Source organism: Chelonia mydas, chromosome 4, assembly GCF_015237465.2.
Source record: "Chelonia mydas isolate rCheMyd1 chromosome 4, rCheMyd1.pri.v2, whole genome shotgun sequence".
Classification (NCBI taxonomy): domain Eukaryota; kingdom Metazoa; phylum Chordata; order Testudines; family Cheloniidae; genus Chelonia; species Chelonia mydas.
In genome coordinates, this window is record NC_057852.1 from 51811649 (window position 1) to 51833652 (window position 22004).

At 40.2% G+C, this 22004-nt stretch overlaps 1 protein-coding gene across 2 annotated transcripts in view; it reads left to right on the forward strand.

Moving 5' to 3' along the window:
• Positions 1 to 19941, forward strand: part of NAA15 (N-alpha-acetyltransferase 15, NatA auxiliary subunit) — a 61228-nt gene extending 41287 nt beyond the window's left edge. The window contains exons 16-20 of one of the 2 annotated variants that reach the window (XM_037897227.2): positions 5432 to 5540; positions 7562 to 7660; positions 11381 to 11524; positions 14238 to 14335; positions 18472 to 19941. In XM_037897227.2, the coding sequence (XP_037753155.1) occupies positions 5432 to 5540; positions 7562 to 7660; positions 11381 to 11524; positions 14238 to 14335; positions 18472 to 18672 (651 nt within the window). In that variant the 3' untranslated portion in view covers positions 18673 to 19941. The remainder of the gene's footprint in view (positions 1 to 5431; positions 5541 to 7561; positions 7661 to 11380; positions 11525 to 14237; positions 14336 to 18471) is intronic. The other variant, XM_037897228.2, reaches the window with a different exon arrangement.
• Positions 19942 to 22004: the final 2063 nt, after the last annotated feature.

The window sequence follows — 22004 nt, forward strand, 5'->3', positions numbered from 1 at the left end:
TCCGGAACAATTTCTTATCTGGTTTGTAATCTACAAGTTTTATGGAGGAACTGAGTTTGTCTCTAATCCTTCAAAGACCACATGCATTGCAGCAAGAACTGTTGTTCACTCACTCACTCACAATAAGTAGAAATATCTTCATAAATGTGTTGTACTAGGTCACTAATTAGATTTATCATCAAGTTTAACAGGTTGAAAATCTTCATATTCTGAAGGTGAAATCGATACATTCATTTTTACATTCTTCACATCACATAGTAATTTGTATTTGCAGTTTGTCAGGCATTGTGGAATTCGTAGGAATCAGGAGGTAACTGAAAAAGTTTCAGTAAAATGATTGAGAAAATTGGGTGAAACATTTGTTTGGAATTACCTGGAGGATGAGTCTGAGGTTGGATTACAAGTTATGGAATAATTTACCCTCAAAGAAACTGCAGTAGGTAGAGGGAGAACAGCGTATGAGAAGAATGTTCTATGCTTCTGTTCTTGTGAAACATAGGCTTTGAGTAGGAGGAATAGAAAAACATTTGAAGTGTAGGGAACAGCACGGAAGAGTTTAGGTTGGACAGATAGGGAGAGCAGACTAATTCCATGAGGATCTTGAATACTATTGTAAAAAGAAAAGGAGTACTTGTGGCACCTTAGAGACTAACCAATTTATTTGAGCATAGGCTTTCGTGAACTACAGCTCACTTCATCGAATTCATTCAGTGGAAATTACAGTGAGGAGATTTATATACACACAGAATATGAAAAAATGGTGTTTATCATGCACACTGTAAGGAGAGTGATCGCTTAAGATGAGCTATTACCAGCAGGAGAGTGGGGGGGAGAAAACCCTTTGTAGTGATAATCAAGGTGGGCCATTTCCAGCAGTTAACAAGAACATCTGAGGAACAGTGGGGGAGAGGGAGGGAATAAACAAGGGGAAACAGTTTTACTTTGTGTAATGACTCAACCACTCCCAGTCTCTATTCAAGCCTGAGTTAATTGTATCCAGTTTGCAAATTAATTCCAATTCAGCAGTCTCTCGTTGGAGTCTGTTTCTGAAGTCTTTTTGTTGAAGAATTGCCACTTTCAAGTCAGAAACCGAGTGACCAGAGAGACTGAAGTGTTCTCCGACTGGTTTATAAATGTTATAATTCTTGACATCTGATTTGTGTCAATTTATTCTTTTACGTTGAGACTGTCCGGTTTGGCCAATGTAGATGACAGAGGGGCATTGTTGGCACATGATGGCATATGTCACATTGGTAGATGTGCAGGTGAACGAGCCTCTGACAGCGTGGTTGATGTGATTAGGCCCTATGATGGTGTCCCCTGAATAGATATGTGGACACAGTTGGCAACAGGCTTTGTTGCAAGGATAGGTTCCTGGGTTAGCGGTTCTGGTGTGTGGTTGCTGGTGAGTATTTGCTTCAGGTTGGGGGGCTGTCTGTAGGCAAGGACTGGCCTGTCTCCCAAGATCTATGAGGATGATGGGTCGTCCTTCAGGATAGGTTGTAGATCCTTGATGATGCATTGGAGAGGTTTTAGTTGGGGGCTGAAGGTGATGGCTAGTGGCCTTCTGTTATTTTCTTTGTTGGGCCTGTCCTGTAGTAGGTGACTTCTGGGTACTCTTCTGGCTCTATCAGTCTGTTTCTTCACTTCAGCAGGTGGGTATTGTAGTTGTAAGAATGCTTGATAGAGATCTTGTAGGCGTTTGTCTCTGTCTGAGGGGTTGGAGCAAATGTGGTTCTATCGTAGAGCTTGGCTGTAGACAATGGATCGTGTGGTGTGGTCTGGGTGAAAGCTGGAGGCATGTAGGTAAGCATAGCGGTCAGTAGGTTTCCGGTATAGGGTGGTGTTTATGTGACCATCGCTTATTAGCACTGTAGTGTCCAGGAAGTGGATCTCTTGTGTGGACTGGTCCAGGGTGAGGTTGATGGTGGGATGGAAATTGTTGAAATCATGGTGGAATTCCTCAAGGGCTTCTTTTCCATGGGTAAAGATGATGAAGATGTCATCAATATAGCGCAAGTAGAGTCGGGGCATTAGGGGACGAGAGCTGAGGCAGAGCTGTCACCTACTACAGGACAGGCCCAACAAAGAAAATAACAGAACGCCACTAGCTGTTACCTTCAGCCCCCAACTAAAACCTCTCCAACGCATCATCAAGGATCTACAACCTATCCTGAAGGACGACCCACCGCTCTCACAAATCTTGGGAGACAGGCCAGTCCTTGCCTACAGGTAGCCCCCCAACCGAAGCAAATACTCACCAGCAACCATACAACACAACCACTAACCCAGAAACCTATCCTTGCAACAAAGCCTGTTGCCAACTGTGTCCACATATCTATTCAGGGGACACCATCATAGGGCCTAATCACATCAACCACGCTGTCAGAGGCTCGTTCACCTGCACATCTACCAATGTGATATATGCCATCATGTGCAGCAATGCCCCCCTGCCATCTACATTGGCCAAACCGGACAGTCTCAACGTAAAAGAATAAATGGACACAAATCAGATGTCAAGAATTATAACGTTCATAAACCAGTCGGCGAACACTTCAGTCTCTCTGGTCACTCGGTTTCTGACTTGAAAGTGGCAATTCTTCAACAAAAAGACTTCAGAAACAGACTCCAACGAGAGACTGCTGAATTGGAATTAATTTGCAAATTGGATACAATTAACTCAGGCTTAAATAGAGACTGGGAGTGGTTGAGTCATTACACAAAGTAAAACTGTTTCCCCTTGTTTATTCCCTCCCTCTCCCCCACTGTTCCTCAGATGTTCTTGTTAACTGCTGGAAATGGCCCACCTTGATTATCACTACAAAGGGTTTTCTCCCCCCCACTCTCCTGCTGGTAATAGCTCATCTTAAGTGATCACTCTCCTTACAGTGTGTATGATAAACACCCATTTTCTCATGTTCTGTGTGTATATAAATCTCCTCACTGTATTTTCCACTGAATGCATTCGATGAAGTGAGCTGTAGCTCATGAAAGCTTATGCTCAAATAAATTGGTTAGTCTCTAAGGTGCCACAAGTACTCCTTTTCCTTTTGCGAATACAGACTAACACGGCTGCTACTCTGAAACCTGAATACTATTGGGGGATTTTTAACTGAAAGCTGATATGGTGACAGGAAGCCAGTGATTTGAAAAGATTGATTTGGTTTTTGGTATGGAAATTAAATAGATACAGATTGGGCAAGTTGAATTTTAGAGACAAGGCTGAGCAAAACCACAGAGAAAGGAATTACACTAATGCATATTAGTTCTGATGAAGACCATGGATAAGAGCTGTGGCAGAGGAATAGTTGAGTGACCAGTTCTGATTTTGTATGAAGCTTATCTGCGAGGAGTGAAGCAAAGAAAGCTTTGTGTGGCAAGTGAAATGCCAGCATTGAATGCAACAAAACGTTTGCTAACTTTAAAATTCTCAGTAGGGTAATCTCTGTTGACAGACCTTAATTAAAACTTAATATTTGGCTTTTGGCAGAAAATGACTTTGATTCTCCTGTTTTTGAAAGAGTGTATTACCAGTAATAAAGGCAACAGCTGGCTCTTGTTTAAATTGCTTCAGTCTCTAAACATTAGACATCAGACATCTGAGGTTACCATGAGGGTTCAGTAAGTGTTTTAGCACCAGGGCCTCTAACTAATCCCTAAACTAACATGCAGTAAGGCAGACTTTCTGTTTTATTAACCATCAGAGAGGGATCTCTGGTGGAACAAATCCTTCAGAATGGTGGATACTGCAGATGCCTTGTCAGAAGAATGCTGACTGCACTAGTCATGTTAGCTGAGCTAACGGCAGCTGCTCCCCATGCCTTTTTTGGGCTTCTCTGCTCACAGAAGTCGGTCAGTATCTCCATATGCAGGCAGATACTGTGGGATTAGTAGAGGTGTCTCTTGTCCCTGGGCTAATATGTATCAATATGTTTTATTTCCTGCTCTGAATTTATCTTTTGTTCCTTTTCAATTGGAAAAAACTCTCCTTGGGCTCTGAGGGATTATATTAAGGGTCCGCCTCAGAGAAACAGAAGTGTACAACTACAACTCTGTTTCTGCTATGATGAGTAAGAGGAGCAATGGCTGCAGATAGTGATTTCTTTTCCACTGGCACTAGCCGAGTGAGGCAAAGCCCCTCCTTTGGGTGCATTACATACATTTATGAAGAATCATGGTATCAGGGAAGCAGTGTTTGGGTATGTGATCTGAGCTAAATGTATACACAAGCTATTGTTGCATCAGCAGGATTCCCTTCTACTGAACCACAGGAGGTTTGTCAGGTGGAGTACCATTGTGTTGCTTCTGTATTGTCTTGCAGCCCTGTGTAGTTCCTGAGTGCCCTTCCTATTTGGATCTTTCTGCTCCTGTGACATCCAAGCAAGGTGCTCCTCAGCCAAACTTCACCTTCTCCCCCAAGACTCCCTTTTCCCACCAGAAATGTGGTGATTTGTGGAAACTGCCAGTAGCAGGAGGAGTGAGGGCATTAGAGGTGCTTGGGAGCAGATCAGAGGAATAGCTGGAAGAAGTGGGGAGAAAGCAGTAGCATTTCCTGTCTTTTCCACCTGACAGACTTCCTTTGGTTCATCAGAGACTCCTCCTATAATCCCAAGATAGTTGGAAGACCTCAGGAGGCCTACGGGGACGGGAGGTGACTAGCTGAGAACATAGGGCTTGGGGCAGTGTGAGAGGAGCTCGTCTTTTGGAATGGACTTCGTAAAAGGCTTCAGGAGAGAGGAGAACCACCAGTGAATCTTAGGAGACTCAGCAGGAGCTCTCACAAATCTTTTGGAGAGGAAATTGTTTTCTACTGATGAGCCCCCCTGTTGGCTAGTTAAATTTTGAGATCCATCTCTATAAGGGAAAGGGCTAGAGAAGTTTTTAATTTTTTTTAAGTGAATTAGACAAAATATTCCTAAATTATGACATCCAGAGTTCAGAAATCCCAAAGTAAAATTGTTGCACTTTATAGAAAATAAACACAAAGCAGGAGAGAAATAAAACTTTGTTTACTGGACTGTTCTAACTGGGATCTAGTGACCAAGATCAACATTTAGTCACTTAGAGTCTACCTTAAAGCTTATCAGTGTCTTAATTGGGACTGGGGCTATGGGTTGACAGCTCCAGTGACTGTCGAGTGGCGTGTCAACTGAGTGCTAGATACCTGAGGATACTTTTTTTTAAAAAAGGCCACCAAAGCAGGCTAATACTTTGACAATCCATGTTCTTATACCAATATATGAATGCAATATCTGACGTGCAATATATGAAATAATATACTTTCAGGGCATCCAGTGTACATCACCCTATGAGAGCAGTCCTATTGCTGGTTTGATTTCAAACTAGAAAGTTCATATTCCTATTGGTAAAGAAGAAAATTAATCTAATTCATTTTATTCCCATTTGAATTGCATATTTCTTGCCTTTTTAGGTTGAAGCACCTTTGGAAGAAGCCATTAAATTTTTAACACCGTTGAAGAATTTGGTGAAGAACAAAATAGAGACCCATCTTTTTGCTTTTGAGATTTACTTCAGGAAAGGTAGGTGAGAGAACTAATAGAATAAAGAACTTTGTAGTTATCACACTAGAATAATTTTTATAGATATTACATTAATCATCACTGACCTATACTGCTGTAGTATCACTAGTTGATGCAGATTGCTTTTAATTGGACACATCCCCTCCCCTGATTGTTCTGTGGAATAACAAGGACCACCTTTTTCACAGATCTGGAAGAGCTGGTATTTATCCAGTTTTTTTGCAGTATTCTTTAAATCCTTACGAACCAGAGATAAAAATATGCAAACTTTCACATTCCCAGTATGCTTGCTTGCATCCATAGTCATTCATGCATGCAAGTTAAAGGTATGCAGATTTTTACATTTGGATTTAAGTGTTTTAATCTGATTTCAGGCTCGTGTTCTTATGTAAACATAGGTAATATTTAGGTTTCTTTCACTCTGATGTGTTTTGTAGCAGAAAGATCCTCCCTGTGTTGGATCAGGACACTCGTAAGTCAAAATGGGATATGCTCTTAACATCTGTCGTAAATATAAAGGGAAGGGTAACCACCTTTCTGTATACAGTGCTATAAAATCCCTCCTGGCCAGAGGCAAAACCCTTTCACCTGTAAAGGGTTAAGAAGCTAAGGTAACTTCGCTGGCACCTGACCCAAAATGACCAATGAGGGGACAAGATACTTTCAGATCTGGAGGGGGGGTTTGGTCTGTCTGTGTGATGCTCTTGCTGGGAACAGATCAGGAATGCAGCCTTCCAACTTCTATTAAGTTAGTAAGTAATCTAGTTAGAAAATGCTTTAGATTTTCTTTTGTTTAATGGCTGGTAAAATACGCTGTGCTGGAGGGAATGTATATTCTGGTTTTTGTGTCTTTTTGTAACTTAAGGTTTTGCCTAGAGGGATTCTCTGTTTTGAATCTGATTAACCTGTAAGGTATTTACTATCCTGATTACAGAGGTGATTCTTTTACCTTTTCTTTAATTACAATTCTTCTTTTAAGAACCTGACTGATTTTTCATTGTTCTTAAGATCCAAGGGTTTGGGTCTGTGTTCACCTGTACCAGTTGGTGAGGATTATTATCAAGCTTTCCCCAGGAAAGAGGGTGTATGGCTTGTGGGGGATATTTTGGGGGAAGACGTCTCCAAGTGGTCTTTTTCCCTGTTCTTTGTTTAAAATGCTTGATGGTGGCAGCATACTGTTCAAGGACAAGGCAAAGTTTGTACCTTGGGGAAGTTTTTAACCTAAACTGATAAGAATAAGCTTAGGGGGTCTTTCATGCAGGTCCCCACATCTGTACCCTAGAGTTCAGAGTGGGGAAGGAACCTTGACAACGTCCATGTGTGATCAGTACAGTTAAGTTGCACTTAGGTCAGGGCTCTTCATTGATGGGTTGTGGGCAGTGTTCTCTTCCCTCCTATTGGGTCCAGACTGAATAACAAGTATCCTATTGCTGCTTAGAATTCTGTGACACAGACCACGTCAGCGTTATGTACACTTGCCTCTGTGGTGACTTCAGCACTGATACTTCCGATGTTGTTGATTTTTTTTCCTGCCTTTCAGTTTCAGCTAAGAAAAAAAAAGTGTGATTTGAATGCCCTTAGGCATTTCTGCCATGCACCAAAACTGAAATCTGCAGTACCTTCTCAACACAACCTTAATTTGGCCATATTGTACTGTACTGAGAAACTGTACTACCAGTACAGTAATATGAAACACTACAAAAAGAACAAGATACTCAATTGATGTCCAAACTAGAAATTTTAATTGCTTAACTTTTGTACATTTAAGTTATCAAATAAAACATTGTTTTAGTTTGAGTAGCTTGTATTTTCATTCACTCACTAACTTCAATGAAGTAGGGGTGAATTACTTGCAAAAGAAGCAATGGTAATACATTCATCTTTGATTTGTTCTGGTCATTGACATTTCAGATATAATTTTCTTTCTCAATCTTAACATCTAAAACTTAATTTGATGGTTTCATTTAAAAGATTTTCAGAGATAGTTCTATAACCAGCCACCACCATTATTTCATTTACAGAGAAATTTCTTCTGATGCTGCAGTCTGTGAAGAGAGCATTTGCTATAGACTCCAGTAATCCTTGGCTTCATGAGTGTATGATTCACCTCTTTGGCAGTGGTATGTATCTGTCGTGTATATCTCTACATATAGTATTCCTAGAGGAATTCTGCACCAAAAAATTAAAGATTCTGCGCCAAAATTTTTTATATTCTTCACACGAGTTGTTAAAATTATGCAAAATTCTGCATATTTTATTTGTCAAAATAACACAATATAATCATGTCAGTTTCAATTATTTTAGTAATTTATTTCAAACTAAGGGATGGTCTAGATAATATTTAGTCCTGCCATGAGTGCAGGGGACTGGACAAGATGACCCCTCGAGGTCCCTTCCAGTCCTATGAATCTATGATATCTGTCAAGAAGTATGTCTATGACAATACAGTCCACAAAGATGATTCAGGAAATGTTTTTTGACAAATACATTCCTTATTCTCTGTATTTTTCTACTGCCCCCCGCCTTCTCATTGGAGGATGCTGAGGAGGAGGATGAAGACCTTCAATCAGTCTCCTCATCGGTGCAGGGCTCCCCTCCACATCCATACAGTAACCCATACTTTGACAAGGATCCTCACCCACAACAGGGATGGAGAGATCAGTATTGCGTGCCAGCCCCTCTCCAATATGCCTCCCCCGCCCCCCCCATGCCATACTGGGATCCTTGGGATCAGCAACAGTTTGCCAGATCTCTAGCTCCATTGCACTGAGAAGCTAGGGCTAAACAGTCTGCTCTATCAAATCCCCAACATGAGATGACCTTTGAACAGCAGGAGACTAGGGTGGATAAGGAGGCTACCCTTTGAACTCTTATTTCATCCTCGACTCTTAATGAGGCGGTCTTGCTTACACCACCATCAATGGCCAATGATTTTTGACAGTTCAAAAACCTTGTGGAGAGGGTGGCTGCCAACCTTCTCAAGAGGTATCTGAAGGATAAAGGCCCACAACACAAGCTCCGTCCAGCTCTTTCAGTCACCACCACCCACATGGGTTGTGCTATCTGTTTAATGAAGTGCTCTTAGATCCAGTAAAGACTGTGTGGCAAACTCATGTCACCATCCCACCAACTTGCAGATGGGCAGATAAGAAATATTATGTCTCTCCCAGGGACTCAGAATTTTTGTTTTTCCACTCACTCACCTAATTCCATGGTAATGGAAGTAAATGAGAGGGGTAAACAGCATCACTCTAGGTCTACCCCCTTATGAGGACCAGAAGAGGTTAGAACTTCTTGGCTGAAAGGCTTACTCATCTGCAACCCTCTAGTTTTGGATAGCAAACTATCAGGCAATCATGGCCAAGTATAACTTCACTAAATGCTGCAAACTTGATGTAATTTGTGAACATTTTCCATAGGAGCATAATAGAGAACACTGCTTATCCTATGCCCTCAAGATTTATTAAGGGTTTAGGGAACCTTTACCCCCCTGGTTAAGGATCCTACTCTTTCTTGGGATCTCAACTTTGTATTTAGCTACCTCATGGGACCTCTGTGTGAACTTACAGCATCCTGCTCCTTGCTTCACTTATCTATGAATATGGCCTGTCCAGAAGCTATCACATCAGCCTGCAAGGTTGGGGAGATTGGGGCATTGTTCACAGACCTCCCATTTACGGTATTTTTCAAGGATAAGGTCTTTTTACAGCTGTACCCTAAGTTCTTACCTAACGTGCTGTCAGATTTTCATCTTAACCAGGCCATTCATCCATCAGTATTTTTCCCTAATCCACATAGATCTCAGTGTGAGACCTCCTTTCATACTTCGGATATTATACAGGCGTTGGCCTTTTATCTAGATGGGACCAAATAATTTTGGAAATCACCTAGACTGTCTCCATTGCAGAGAGATCCAAGGGGTCCACGATCTCTACACAGAGGCTTTTAGGTGGATCTCTGGATGTATCATCGCAGCTGGTGGTTTAGCTCCCCAAGCGATAATACCACACTCTACCTGATCACAGTCAACTTCCCCAACTTTATTCAAGAGCATTCCAGGATCTGAGATATGCAGAGCTGCTACATGACCTTCATTGCATACTTTTTCTAAACACTGTTCCGTGGTCCATGCTGTCAGATCTGATGCGGTTCTTTATTATTGCTGTACTGTCTTTAGTCTTGGACTCAATTCCGAAGCTCCCTTCTCCCTGTGGGGATACTGCTTGGGAGTCACCTGTAGTGGAGCACCCATAGAAACCCTACTTGAAGAAGTAGTAGTTACTGACCTTGGGCAGTAACTGTGGTTCTTTGGGATGTGTGTCCCTATGGGTGCTCCACTACTCACCCTCCTTCCCCTCTGCTTCAGATTTCCTTGTTGAACATTCAGATAGAGAAGGAACCGAGGGTGATTCGCACTCACAGCTCTATATACCCTCAGTGCACAGCACAGTGTTGTGTAGAGCGCACACACAGGCAGAACAGATACTGCCAACGGAAAATTTCCAATCAAAAGCTCAAGAGGTGCGTGCACACCTGAAGTGGAGCACCCGTAAAGACCCACTTCTCAAAGAACCACAGTTACTTCACAAGGTGAGTATCCTCTTCATCTACCATGCAGACCTCCAGTCATTGCACCTGACAGCTTGGATGTTGGCTGGTTGAGCAGTACTAATAGGTTGCTCCCTTCAAGTTTCATTAATTCTCATACAAAGTAGAAGGTTCTCCATCAGGAAGACTTACTCTCAAAGTAGAAAAGATTTTCCATATGGTCAGCCCAAAACAATTTAGACTCAATTGAGGCACCAATACCAAAGATACTAGATTATATGCTGCTCCTGAAGCAAGTGCTTGGTTCTCTCAAGGTTGAGCTAGCAGCAGTATCCGCTTGCACATCTGTCCATAGGGTCTAGGCGGTGCTAAGACTGCACCCCAAGTTCATCCCTAAGGTAGTCTCAGATTTTTACCTAACTTTGCCAGTGTTCTTCCTGAAATCACACACAATAGGAGAGAAGAAACTACACACACTGGACACCCAGAGCATTTACAGTATTACCTTAATAGGACCTGATCCATCTTAGCTGTCTCCCTCCCTCTTTGTGGCCCTTTCTGGTCCATCCAAAGGCCAAGCCATCTCATCACAAAGAATCTCCAAGTGGATTGTGCAGTGCATTTCCATTCTGTATCATGCTCAAAGAAGGAGAGAATGATACTTACCCAACAGTAACTGTGATTCTTTGATGTTGTAGTCAGTGTAGATCTCATAACCTGCCCTCAATCCCTGCTTTTCGTTGTTAGACACTGGCTTCGAATTGCGAGGGAACTGAGGGAGGGTCATAGCTGCCCCACCCTTTATGCCTTTGTATGACGTGCGCACCCTTGACAGACACTGCTACTCAAATTTCTAGTCTTGGGTGCATGAGATGTATGCACACCGTACAGTAGGATCCACACTGTCTACAACATCTCAAAGAACCACAGTTATTGTAGAGTAAATCGCTGTTATTTTTGTCAATTTCTGGGCACCAGCAATTGTTACAGTATTTGGCATCTCTATAATGAGGTAACCTTTACCCTCAATATAATCTATAAAAGCACAGTTTGCAATGCTTCGTCTGTAAAGGCTTATTAGTGATAAAGTATAAAGAGGAAAAAATAGAACTTCTTGGTTATTTACCTTTCTTCATCTTAATGAATTTTCAGTTGATGCTGATTTCTTTCAATTACACTGATATAAAAATGGTGGGTGATATTTTTCAAGTCAATTATATTTTGCTGTGATTAATGGTAGAAAGTATCCATATTTGTGTTAAAGATTTTTTTTTTTCCTTTTTACCCAATAGTATCTGAAAGTAAAGATCTACCTGATACAGTTAGAACAGTGTTAAATCAAGAAATGAATCGGCTTTTTGGGGCAACTAATCCAAAGAACTTCAATGAAGCTTTCCTTAAAAAGAACTATGACTCACTATCACATAGGTTATCAGGTACTTTGTTTTTGTTGTTTCTAAATTATGTTTCCTGTTTTTGTGGATTTACCTCGAGGACCCTTCTCTTTCTCTTTCCCACTTCCTATGCTCATGTAACATTGGCCTCTCTCTGTTCCCATGCTGTCGGTGTGATAGGCTGCTCTTTCCATTTGGAATGGCTTTCTTGTATCTATTTAAATTCTCAGTTGAAAACAGCTTTTTCTCCTTGCCTATATATCTTAATAATCTCTCCCTCTATGCCTCAATTCTTGGCTGCACTGTGTAAAAAATCTTTGCATCATCTCTGGCCCATAGACATTTCTAGTGTAAGTGAAGTGTCATGAAAGATCTTTTAACGCTAACTGTTGTTTAACTCTGTAAAATGTTTTGGGATACGGTTTATCTGAATGACACTTTACAAAATAATTTTATTTTACTGATTCATTAAGTTTAAAATATCCTGGTGATGGGAAGTTTCCATAAAATGGAAAAACTTAATATTGTGAAACATTTTTCCAGCAAGCTTTCTTTCTAATTCTAGCAATAATTAATTGATTTTAAAATCAAAGTGATCCTTCAATGCTGGTTTTATGTTTCTGAAATTGTTGGATTAAATTTGGTGCAAATCCGAGATTATAACTGCAAATGGTATTGGCAACAAGTGGTATTTGATCAAAATAGATAATAAATAGTGGGTCCAGTAGTCTAAATATGCTGCACTTAAACATTCAGGCAGCTGCCGTCTCTACTGGCTCAACATAAGTGCTGATGTGTCATGGAAGAACTTCTGCTTCAGTTTGTACTCAATCATTGTCTGAACTGGTTGGTTCCAATAGGGCAGAAACCTGTAGAATGGTTTGTAGCCACTAGAGAATACTCTCTTCCTTTATCTGGAATTGCAGCCAGGTGTCCTGAGTCTGTATATTCTTCTGCTGTCAGCAAATAGCTGTGAAACTCACTGGCAAAGTGTCTCATCCTCTTTAGTAGCTGTTTCATGTAGACAATAAGTCTACTATCCTGCTACCAGTTACACCATTAGCTGAAGAGGTTGATGTCTGTGTCTAAAAGTCTCAATCTTTCTGATGACCCAAGTTGAGGGTCAGTGTGATTCCAAGTGATAGATTTTCTATTTTTAAGAGGTGTTTTGTTTTTGTTTTTAATTACAACAGTTTTGCCCTTGATCTCTTTGTGCCTCAGTTCCCCAGTTGTATGAATGCCACCTAATCTCACTGGGGTGCTGGAAAGATAAATTAATTGTTCGTAAAGTACTCAGATAGTATGGTGAACTCAGGATCAATGTTCCCTCTAATTTTTGACGGGCCGTTTGCGCAAAAAATTTCTTCTGTGCAAATTGTGCTTATGTGCAAATTTTTGTGCGCGTGGTGTTTCGCCATGTGTGTGGGGTTTAGGATCTGTGTATGTGGGCGCGCACACGCACAGCTTAGAGGGAACAGTGCTCAGGATACACACTCACCAGGAAATTAATAATAATTTTTTTATTCAGTGCAGGATTTAGATAGTTTACAGTCATTGTGTGACCGATCCCTTGTTTAATGAGGAGGATAAATTAAAAATACACTATAACTACTCATTTACTGTATGAAGCCAGGGTCCTGAGGAAAATGTAACATAATCATGATAAAAGGCTATCCTGTGTATGCACAAGAGGCCAAACTAAGGTTGCATGGGTAGCGTGGATTCTGTCAGTTTGGAACTTCTGAGTGCTTGACTTCTGAACTGAAACATTCTTCTAATGTAGTCTTTAAATATTATATTAAAGCATTAAAATTAACATTATACATGACGATAGAAATGCTACATATAGACAAGTGGCTGATTTGTAATAGCTGTGGGAAGCCAAATTTGAGTTTCTTCATGTATGTCTGAAATGTCAACCATAGTATTATATTAATGCAGGTTTCCTAAAATGTGTTAAAATGTTCAGTGCTGGTGAAACATCTCCAAGGTGCAGACAGTAATTTGAAGCATACAAACCTCCACTTTTCCTGCAGAGTTGCATAAAGGATTGGCCTTCTCATCAGGGCATTGTTCCCTTGACCTCACAGAACCCAGTGTTGCTGGAACAATTTTTATAGTGGGGGTGCTAAAGGCGGAAACCATGTATTTCGGTTGTTGTTACTACTTGAAGCCAGATGGTGGGGCAGCACCCTCACCAACCCTAGTTGCAGCACCGATGGTAGAACCTTCCCTCTTAATCTCCCATGTTTACTTCAGCCTAATAGTTTGTCATCCAGTTATTAGGTGTCCTCATTTTTCAAGTCATGGTTTACCATAGCACCCTTTCCCAATGGTGATTACGTATTATAGTGGCTACTGCATTACAGCCTGGGCAGTGGTGATGCAAGGTTCCCAACACAGCCCAGACATTGTGCCTCAGCTTTGATCTAGAGGGGCCACCACTAGCATTTAAAGGTTAGTACATTCTCCATGCCTATTCTGTATTTTGAAACCACCACCAATTGTGCCAATCTTAATTTGTTTTATGTAGACTCTTATGCATTAAAAAATAGACATAGAGCACCCATCTATTTACTCTAATCTGGAGAACATTGAACATAAGACTCGCAAAGGTAATCCCTTTGGGCCAGTTTTGAATTTTGATCTAGAACTCAGTATCCTATTTTTTTCAGAGCTGTGCAGTCTTTATATTGTGTAATACAGATTCGTTTGACTTGATATTATGCTGGAGAAAATTATTTTTCTCTTGCAGCTGCCAAAATGGTGTACTATTTGGATCCTTCCAGTCAGAAAAGAGCAGTAGAGCTGGCAACATCCCTCGATGAATCCCTTACCAACAGGAATCTTCAGGTAAAGAGGGTAGATTTTTTTAATTTTTTTGGACCTTGAGATTTGCCTCTTCTAGATAATTGGAACCAGGAGTGTTGTTCCTATGTTTTGTCTCCTTGCTGTATTAGCCCCCTTCAACTTTTTGGTTCTGTAAGCAATATCATTTTGGTTGTTTGGGAAGTTTTGGATTGTATTAGACAGTTGGTACATCCATAATCTGTACATTTAATGGTATTCTGCAGATGGGCAGAAAACCTAGTTTTAGGATGTTTTTGTCAGTCATAAAAACTGTTAAAATAGCTTCTTTCCCATCTTACCTGCTTTTGCCACAGACTTGGGAATCTTTTTATCCTGCCCTTTCGGGGGGCGTATGGACTTAGAATCTGTGAAATACTCTCTCTTTCAGGAAGAAATAATATAGGAAAGAATTAGGACAACGTGTATCTGATGACTGAAAATCTAGTATTGGGACCGCAAATAAAGGTCGTTATAGTTGCAGCTATTTTGAACAAATCAGAATGGACAGATCAAAATTGTCTGGATTAATGTACAAAACTCCTCTGAATTTCCTCTTTCTCCAATGACACTTACTAGACCCTTGACACTTACACATAGGTGTTGGAACTAGAGATGCGGGGGGGTGCTGCAGCACCCCCGGCTTGAAGTGGTTTCCATTATATGCAGGGTTTACAGTTTGGTTCAATGGCTCTGAGCACTCCCACTATAAAAATTTTTCCAGCACCCCTGAACTTACTAGAAAATGTGGTTCTTCAAAGGCTGTTCCTTTTCAGTATGCTCCTTGGCTCTTGCTCCTAGTGCTTGACTGGAATATCCATAGCTCAAAAAGCTGAGCCATTAGTCTCTAGCATTGTATATAACCCCAACTGCAGAACCCACGTGTCTCTTGTGCTGCCAGCTGTCCAGTTCCTTTCTTACTACCGACATCACTGTCCATCAGTTGTTGTAGCAGACCTGTTTCCTCTTCACATTCTTGGAAGAAAAAACTCAGGTTTTCTTCAGCAGAATTCATATACTTACTATAGAACTTAGTGCTGTTTCATGTTAAACTAAAAATAAACCATTTATCAGCATCACATGTTACCAGTTTCTTCTTCCCAGTATAGTAGACTAGCTGTGGAGTCGGATTTTTTCAGTATAATAGTCCTAAAATAGAAAATGTTTTTCAGTGATACTTTGAGAACACACTTTACAGGGCTGCTAGCTGATGGAGCTGTTGATGCTTTCCAGCATTGTGGTACTATTTTCTTAACCAGTGAAAGGAAGTCTGATTCTGAATTTTAGTGACTTAATGATTGCTTGCATTAAAAACAGACTAAGAAAACATTGAATAGCCACTCGAAGGGTAGGATTAATTATAGCATTCTCATCATCCAAGAACCACTAATTATCAGGCAGTCACACATCTTAAATACCCTTAGCCTGACAGTTCCAACAATTAGCAGTAAATAGAAATTGGATTTTGAGCTACTTTGTGTAATCTGGGACTCACATGAAGATCTTTATTCTTTGCAGTGACTGCAGCCTGCAGAGAGAGTGGATCAGTTCAAGAACTGTTTAACTGCTTTGTAGACCACTGAGCTGGAGCCATGTGGGGTCCCAGAGCCCAGGCTCCAGCCCAAGCCCAAAGGTCTTGACCACAGTTAAACAGCTCCATAGCCTAAGTCTCTCAAGCCTGAGTCAGCTGACATGGGCCAGCCGTGGGTGTTTAATGGCAATGTAGACATACCCTTTGAATCTTTCACTATAAAGCAGGTTTTCTAATCCTTTAATCATTCTCGTGACTCCTCTCTGAACCCTCTCCAATGTATCAACATCTTTGAACTATGGGCACCAGAACTGGACACAGTATTCCAGCTGCAGTCACACCAATATAAAATACAGAGGTGAAATAACCTCTCTACTCCTACTTAAGAATTCCCTGTTCGTGCAAACCAGGATTGCGTGAGCTCTTTTGGCCACAGCATCACAGTGAGAGCTCATGTTCAGCTGTTTATCCACCACAACCCCCAAATTTACTTGTCACTGCTTCCCAGGATAGAGTCCCCCATCCTGTATGTACGGCCTACATTCTTTGTTCATAGATATATACATTTACATTTAGCCATAGTCAAATGCATATTGTTTGCTTGCGTCCAGTATATCAAGAGATCAAGACCACTCTGAATCAGTGACCCATCGTTTTAATTTTTTATCACTCCCTCAATTTTTGTGTCATCTGCGAACGTTATCAGTGATTGATTTTGATTTTCTTCCGGGTCATTGATAAAAATGTTAAGTAGCATAGGGCTAAGAACCAGCCTCTGTGTGATCCCACTGGAGAAACACCCACTTGATGACGATTCCCCATTTGTAGTTACATTTCGAAAGTTCTCAATGAGCCGGTTTTTAATCCATTCAGTGTGTGCCATGTTCATTTTATATTGTTCTAGATTTTTAATCACAATATTGTGTGATACTAAGTCAAATGCCTTACAGAAGTCTGAATATATTATGTAAACACTATTATCTTTATCAACCAAACTTGTAATCTCATCAATAAAGATACCATATTAGTTTGACAGGATGTATTTTCTGTAAACCCCTGGTGATTGACATTAATTACATTGCCCTTTAACGCCTTATTAATTGAGTATCAGCTGCTCAATTATCTTGCCCAGGATCAATGTCAGGCTGACAAGCCTATGATTATCCAAGTCGTCTCATTTACCCTTTTTAACAAATGTAGGGAAACTACATGGAGTTTTCAGATGCTCAGAGTATTATTGCTTGGATTCAGCCACATAGTAAAAATCTAGATTTTTGCCACCAATGTTGTAAGTCTTTGGGTTATGGATGCTCCACCTGTTATACCTCCCAGATGTTTTATTTATTTAGTAGATGTCTTTATAATTTGTAGACGGTTCTCCACAGTTTTCTCTAAACTATGTCATTCTTCTGGTCGAGTATCTTTTCCCTTTGTGGTTATCAAGGTGCCTTCAAGTATTCTTTCCAAACTCTTCTACTTGCAGGCCCAATTTAATGCAGAGTTCTATACCTTTTTTTAACAAAAGGCACATGATTCTTGTAACTCTTTGAGTCTCCAGGGACTTGGATCTATTGCAAGGCATCTACATTTGATAAAAAGAAAATATACTTCCCTGTAATTTTTGAATAGTATTTTTCTGCCTGTAACTTGACCTCTTTTTGCCTTAGAGTTGGGGATTCTGTAACAGTTTTTTAAAAATCACACCTTTTACTTACGAGCTAATACTTGGAAGCACTGTGGCTTATGTAGAGCTCCACTGCACTGGTCCCTTCTGGAACCCATTGGCTGAGGATTTTGAGCAATGAGGTCCCACTAGTTATGTATGAGGAGTGTTATTGCAGGAATACGGATCTCTTGCAATGCAAAACACCTATACGTGGAAAAATAACGACTGATAAGTATTTTCTCCTTTGTTTTATAAACCCTAGTGAGTCCTAGACACAGTCACATAATGGTACAGTCCAAATATGTAGGAAAAAATACTTCCGATTTCATCTAGAATCATTGTGTAGGTAAAACTAGAAACAAAATTTAAACCAAATGCTTTATCACTGGAATTGCTGACCTCTGGAACTGTGTGGTATTGACCCTTTGATACTCTTCCAGTTTTTTCTCTCAGCAAAGTCAACAAAGTGAAGCGATAATTATTTGTGTTAAAAGACTCTGCAACTACTTGATGCGTTCACTCTAGAGAGTAAATTTAGTATTTTTACAATATGCTATCAGAAGGCTTTTGCAGTTATGCCCTTAAACTAAGTCTATAAATGTTCATACAACTTTCTCAAATATGCATAATGTTCTGTATATGTATTTATTTAGAAAAATACACATTTGAGAGTAGGGCAGAAGCTAGAAAATAACTATATATTCAGAAGTATTATATCTTTTAATGAAGAAAGAAAAGGAGTACTTGTGGCACCTTAGAGACTAACCAGTTTATTTGAGCATAAGCTTTCGTGAGCTACAGCTCACTTCATCGGATGCAAGTACTCCTTTTCTTTTTTGCGAATACAGACTAACACGGCTGCTACTCTGAAACCTATCTTTTAATGAGTGTCACAGATGAATATTTATAAGAAGATTTAACACTTTGTTCTTTTGTTTTAATTAGACTTGTATGGAGGTATTAGAAGCTTTGAGTGATGGTAGCCTGGGAGACTGTAAAGAAGCAGCTGAAACTTACAGAGCGAATTGTCATAAGCTTTTCCCTTATGCTTTGGCTTTCATGCCCCCTGGATATGAAGAGGATATGAAGATCACGGTTAATGGAGATAGTTCTGCAGAAACTGAAGAACTGGCCAATGAAATATGAACAACTTTGTTTAAAAAAAAAAAAAAAAAGAAAGAAAGAAAAGAGAGAGTGGAATAACATTGGTCCATATCTGGTGTATAATATTTTTGTCACGCACCTGCTGAATTGTTCTAACTTACACAGAGAAAGGAAGGAGTAAAAATGTTGCCTTCAAATAGTTTTACTTTTTTTATCCTGCTGACAAAGTATATATATAAAATATCTAACATATTACTGGATATAGGTTGTTCAGTTTCTTAAGAAAAATTAAAAGCTGCTAAAATTGAAGAAAAAATCCCCCTTTTCCTTACCCCATGTTTTTAAACTAATTTATATGAAATCTGGAGGCTCATAACCCTCAGAGCAGGTGTGTGGCAGAAATATTACTTTAAATTTGTCTTGTGAGATTACTATTATCTCAGACAGCAAAAACGCTGTTTTAGCACTGGATTCTTTCACTGAGCACAAAGAGTTGTTGGGGCTTTAGCATCTGACTGATTTTGATACGGAGATGATTCTATTCATAGGAAGTATTCATTGTGAATCACTATTTACAGAGAAACCTACAACATACATGTGATGTTGTAGAGGCTGGGACATATAGATACCAGCCAGAATTAAGAAACATAGGGTGTTCAGTAAGCTTGTTGTGTCTCCAAAGTTCACTGTGCACGATTAGTTTGGTGTTCTTGCACCACAGGTTTTAACTGAAGGAAACCAGTTAGAACAATCTCTTCATTTTAATTAAACTTGAAAAGAAAACACACTGCTGGTTTTTGAGATGAACCTCACAGCATAGTTTGGCCAAACTTGTTAAAACTGTAATGCAAGAACCAAATGAAATCATGCACTGTGATGTGGCACCAACTAATTAGAAAGATAGTGTGCATTTTTCACAGAGAGTGAAAACAAAATGAGAACATACTATGGCTTGAAGTTACAAAGAGCGGAACTCCTGACTACCATTTTATGACTGATCAAGAGACTAATAGTTTAAAACCTCAGCAGGCCTTGTTCACGTTATGCAGAGAATAACAAGTGCTGCAGTTTAGATACCTCTGGAACTTTTCCACAGTGTCACAGGTTTGTAATACTTGAAGCCCTACATTTCTAAGAATATATTTCTTGCTCAGTTGTTTCAGGCAAACACAAGACTTTGTAACTTTTAAGGGGCCCAAGATTTTTTTTTTCAAATAACAGACCAGATTCTTATTCCTGCAGTTACAGATGTAATTTCCTTTGTCAAACATAAGGTACCAAATATAATGCAATAAAATGTTTTGAAAAACAGTTGTGTGAATATTTTAACCAGTCTGTGTTGGACTTTGTAAATTACTGGATGAAGAGAGAGGTGCAGTTCAGAGTTGATTTAATATGCTGTTCAGTTCCACTGTTAATGTGTCACTGCTGATGGGTGGACTTTGATTGTATATTAAGTGCTAATGCATTATATTATTAGTGCTTCGTATCAGGGAAATCCAATAATACAAAATGCATTACTACTTGGCTTCAGAATCCCAACAACAAAGGTTATGCTGACAGCTATTGTGGACTACAGTTCATCACTTGCAAAATAAAGTTCAAGCCACCTGCATTAATGGTATAGATGAGAGACGTGCCCAATGCTTTTATGGACCATAAAGCAATGAAAAAATTGACTATAGACTAAAAAGTCAGTGCCTTCTTTGCAATATTTCAATTACAGAATATCATAATTAAGTGAAAGTATAAATTGTATCTTTTTTCATATTGTGGAATTAATGATTGATACTTTTTATAATTGTGGCCTTTAGGGGGGCTACTTGTTTCTCTAACCCTCCTCTTAAAATAGGAAGGGCAATTTTTACTATTGATTTTTTCCATGTAATGCATTCAGCATCACTTATAAGCATGGTTTTCATGGATACAGACTTATCCTTGTGTATGCAAATGGTCTAGTTCATATTGTAAATGTAGTGAAATGTAAGTTGCATTGCCATATATGTGTTTTAATCTGCCAGGCTTTCAGGAATTCAAATACCTTGGAAACTTTTTAACTGACTCTGTGACTGGTGCTGATGTATAGATCCTGACCCCTCCTTCAGTCCCAAGACATTTGGACTACACCTCTTCTGCAAATACTGAAGGCAATTCAGCCTTGTCCATAAGGGTCTGAGTTTTGGCCATTCTGCTTCAACCATCATACCACTTTCTCTGCCTCTGGTACTGTAGGCAGGCAGTTCTGTGCTCCTGCCTTTTTATAGTTAATTGTGAGTCAGCAGGGAGCAAAATCTTCCCCCCCCCTCATTGTCTCTGTTCTGGGGCTCTGCTGTATGAATGGGACCACCTCTAAACTCATTCTCTGTATTTGTTGTCTCTTCATCATGATGGATCAGGCAAAACAGGGAAAGCCAAGAGGCACTCCATCACCTTCACTCTGCCAAGTGACTCAATCGATAAGGCTTGTTTGGGCCTCTGTCTCACCCCCCCACACATACACACACACAAGCTGTGGTTACTAGAGACACCGCCACACCATCTCTGTTCAAAGCGTCACCCTTATCAATCCTTCAGGCACAGTGGTTCATGATAAAGAGTTCTTTGATCTGCTCTGGGAGGACTGTGCACCTATAAGGCTAGATAAGCTAAAGTAATTTTCCCTATGTGAAGAAGGCTTTTAAGATCCCAGCACTGATCTTTGAAGTATCATGGAACAAGTGTGTCATCCATCCATCTTTACCTTAGCTTCTATATGTTCTTGTTTCATGCATAGAGCATACTTCGTGGGCAGGAATGTATTGAGAACTGCTGGGATTCAAGTTTTGGAACCATTTCCAGCAAGAAATGCAGAGGAATGTGAAACTATCATCCAGAATAATTCATTCCTTCAGCTGGTGGTAACAAAGCCCCCACTGATGGTAGGAGCCTGCCTTCCTACTCTGAACCCCAAAATACTCACCATTGACACCAGTCTTTCAAGGTGAGGAGCACACTAGGGGCATCACAATACACAGAACATGGTCAAGGTCAGGAGGACTTCAGAGCCTCAGCTTCCTAGAGATGGTAGCAGTTGAGTTGGCTCTTTGAGATGTCCGATATCACCTGAGGAAGGAGCACTTCCTGGTTCAATCAGACAATATTACAATCACAGCATACATGGTATAAGAAGCTGAAGTCTAAATGTCAAAGCCAATCAGGCTCTGTACCTGACAGAAGATCACCTAGTGCCTCAGGGTAATCCACATAAAGAGGAGACTTGCTACAAAAGATGACAAAGTTGTCAGCAGATAAATAAAGTGGTCCCTGAACCAAGATGGTATTTAGGGAACTAGCCCAAGATGCAAAGGGTGAGACTTTCCATGGGAGATGCAGAC